This window comes from Aedes albopictus, chromosome 2 (assembly GCF_035046485.1).
Source record: "Aedes albopictus strain Foshan chromosome 2, AalbF5, whole genome shotgun sequence".
Classification (NCBI taxonomy): Eukaryota; Metazoa; Arthropoda; class Insecta; order Diptera; family Culicidae; genus Aedes; species Aedes albopictus.
The window spans coordinates 234634438-234636794 of NC_085137.1; the positions used below are offsets into that span (position 1 = coordinate 234634438).

The 2357-nt window shown below is 43.4% G+C and overlaps 1 protein-coding gene across 4 annotated transcripts in view; it reads left to right on the forward strand.

Moving 5' to 3' along the window:
• The window catches only part of LOC109400987 (early estrogen-induced gene 1 protein), a 337105-nt gene extending 335323 nt beyond the window's left edge, over positions 1 to 1782 (forward strand). For 3 of the 4 annotated variants that reach the window (XM_062851355.1, XM_062851356.1, XM_062851357.1), the window contains exons 8-9: positions 517 to 731; positions 1133 to 1782. In XM_062851355.1, coding sequence (XP_062707339.1) covers positions 517 to 731; positions 1133 to 1242 — 325 coding nt within the window. In that variant the 3' untranslated portion in view covers positions 1243 to 1782. The remainder of the gene's footprint in view (positions 1 to 516; positions 732 to 1132) is intronic. The other variant, XM_062851358.1, reaches the window with a different exon arrangement.
• Positions 1783 to 2357: the final 575 nt, after the last annotated feature.

Sequence of the window (2357 nt, forward strand, 5' to 3'; positions counted from 1 at the left end):
AACATCGGCATCGGTGTCGGAACTTCATCCACGCTCGGCATCTCCACACCTTCGTCATTAGCTCTAAGACGCCCCAGTGCTAACATGTTGGTCCCTTAAGCTCTCTATCTCTTATAACTATTCTCTCTAAATATATCTCTATTTAATCTTACCTCCCGGTTGTCCTCGGTAGAATCCCAGATATAGTCGATACGTTGCGAACTGTGTGCCTTGTAGAGCCACTTTTTGTTTAAGAGAGACCAACCTTAGCATGGCTTCCATCTGTAGATATTCTGCATGTACATATCTGTAACATAGTTGTACCATAGCACTCTCCCCCGAAAATCAATCACCATTTTCTTATATCATTATCCTTTTTTGTCCTTTACTCAAAAGCGTTTTGAACTGTAGAATAGCGTCTTGTATTTGTCGTCAGTTGCCACAGTACCCAAAGAAACCCCACAATTCTAACAAATGTTTCCGTTTTCTTTCCCCCATCGTCATCTCTGTCTGTCTCTCTCTCCCGTTACCGGACAGAAACCCCAGTTCTAGTTCTATCCCAATGAGTGAAACGGGTTCGCTGGATCGAATGAAATCGGCCGCCGAACGACGGAAGAAGGGAGCCATGGAAAGTGACAGCGGCGCGGTGCCGACCGTTTCGGGCCGGGTGGAGGGCACCCGCGTCAACACCGGACTGATCATCGACGAACTGCTGAAGAACACCAAGCTGGACCACCTGGAGGAGTCGGGAAGTGAGTAATTTGTTATTTTAGTGTTAGATTTTGGGAACTACTTCATAGCGGAACAAAAATTAACCGTTGGTCTGTCTCAAAAGCAATACGAATCCGAGTTCAGATTTGCTCCAGGACGTCACAATTTTGAGATATACCTGAACTTACACCGTGTCCAAAAAGTTCTCATACAAAACTTAACTAGGGGAAATTACCTATTCTCGGCCGTTTTGTTCTCTTCGTCTTTGGGGTTTTTTTGAAACCTATTGAACTCAGAGTTGGCCTCAAATCCTTCCCAACTAAGCTGAATTATATGGCCAAGTTTCAGGTCATTTGACTGACAAAACCCCTCATGACGAAGAGAACAAACCTGCCGATAATACCCATTGTCACCCTATTTCACCTTTTTTGTTTCATTTTAGCCGGCCTAGCGCTGTACATCAGCAGCGACGGAACGACAACGCTCGGCAGTCACGAGGTCCGAATGCCAGCCGGAGGGCTGCGGCAAGTAGTGATGGAAAATCCAAGATAGTAGCAGCGGCAGTCCTAGAGATCTGGCCATCGACGACCATTCACCAAATGCAATATTAGATGTCCGCGTAGATGCCGCCGCCGCCGCCATTTGCCGTCATTATTGCGCTTCCCCGCCAGCATTACATTTAGTAAGAGAGGAGTATGATGCAGTCAACCGTACGTTGGATACGTTGAGTAGGATGCGAGTTTGTGTGATGAGAATACCCGGATGTCCGCGTGTGTGCGAGAGAGAGTGGTAATTGCTGCAAAATGTATTCACTGTCACTGCTGTTCGGTTCGGTTTTCACCTGTATAACGATATGTAGATAGTACCGTTATTTAGTTTTTTTTTTCTTTTGTTGTTATCAACATAGGGTTCGAAAATTGAAAACATCCATCGGAAGCAGGTTTACTACAGTTCATTTTTATAAACTTTGTAGAATGGATGGAATTATTTATTTACTTTTTTTGTTATAAACAAAACAAAATCATTCGTTACACCAACAAGTGTATTAGAAGGTGGCAAATTAAAAAAGGGTTCTTTTTTCGCTGAAACCAAGTTGCGCCGTTTACGTGTTTTGTCTCCGAACTCAAATTTGGTATGACCATTCGTTAAAGTATGGCTAAAATTGAAACCCGTTTTGGTTGTCTAAGATCAATGGAAGTTAAAGGCCCTCCTGAAGAAAATAATGGAAGAGATTGCCTGCTAGAAAGTTAAGAGGATTGTTTGAAAAACGTTGCTGGCGCAAATTTCATCGGCCATGCGGCAAAAGTCGTCCATACATCATTCCTTGATTGCACTGAGAAAACAGGAAGTGAGTACAACCATCCTTGTCTGGGACACGTTTTTTTTATCTGTATTATCGAGATTTTTAGCCGTAGGCTAGTTCATCTCGGGACTCACGCTTCATTTCCCTTCCGAAGGAAGAACTCTTATTTTGTGAGTTTGTCGGGAGTGAGATTCGATCTCGTGTCCTCGGCGTTATGGTCACGTGCTTTAACCATATCTCCTGGTCCGCTCCACACACACACACTTTTTGAGGAAGACGTTAACGATTATTTTTTATGTGTATTTTAACTTAAAGCTAATTCTACACTTATCGAAATTTCAGTAAGAGCTTCTGGCGGAATTCT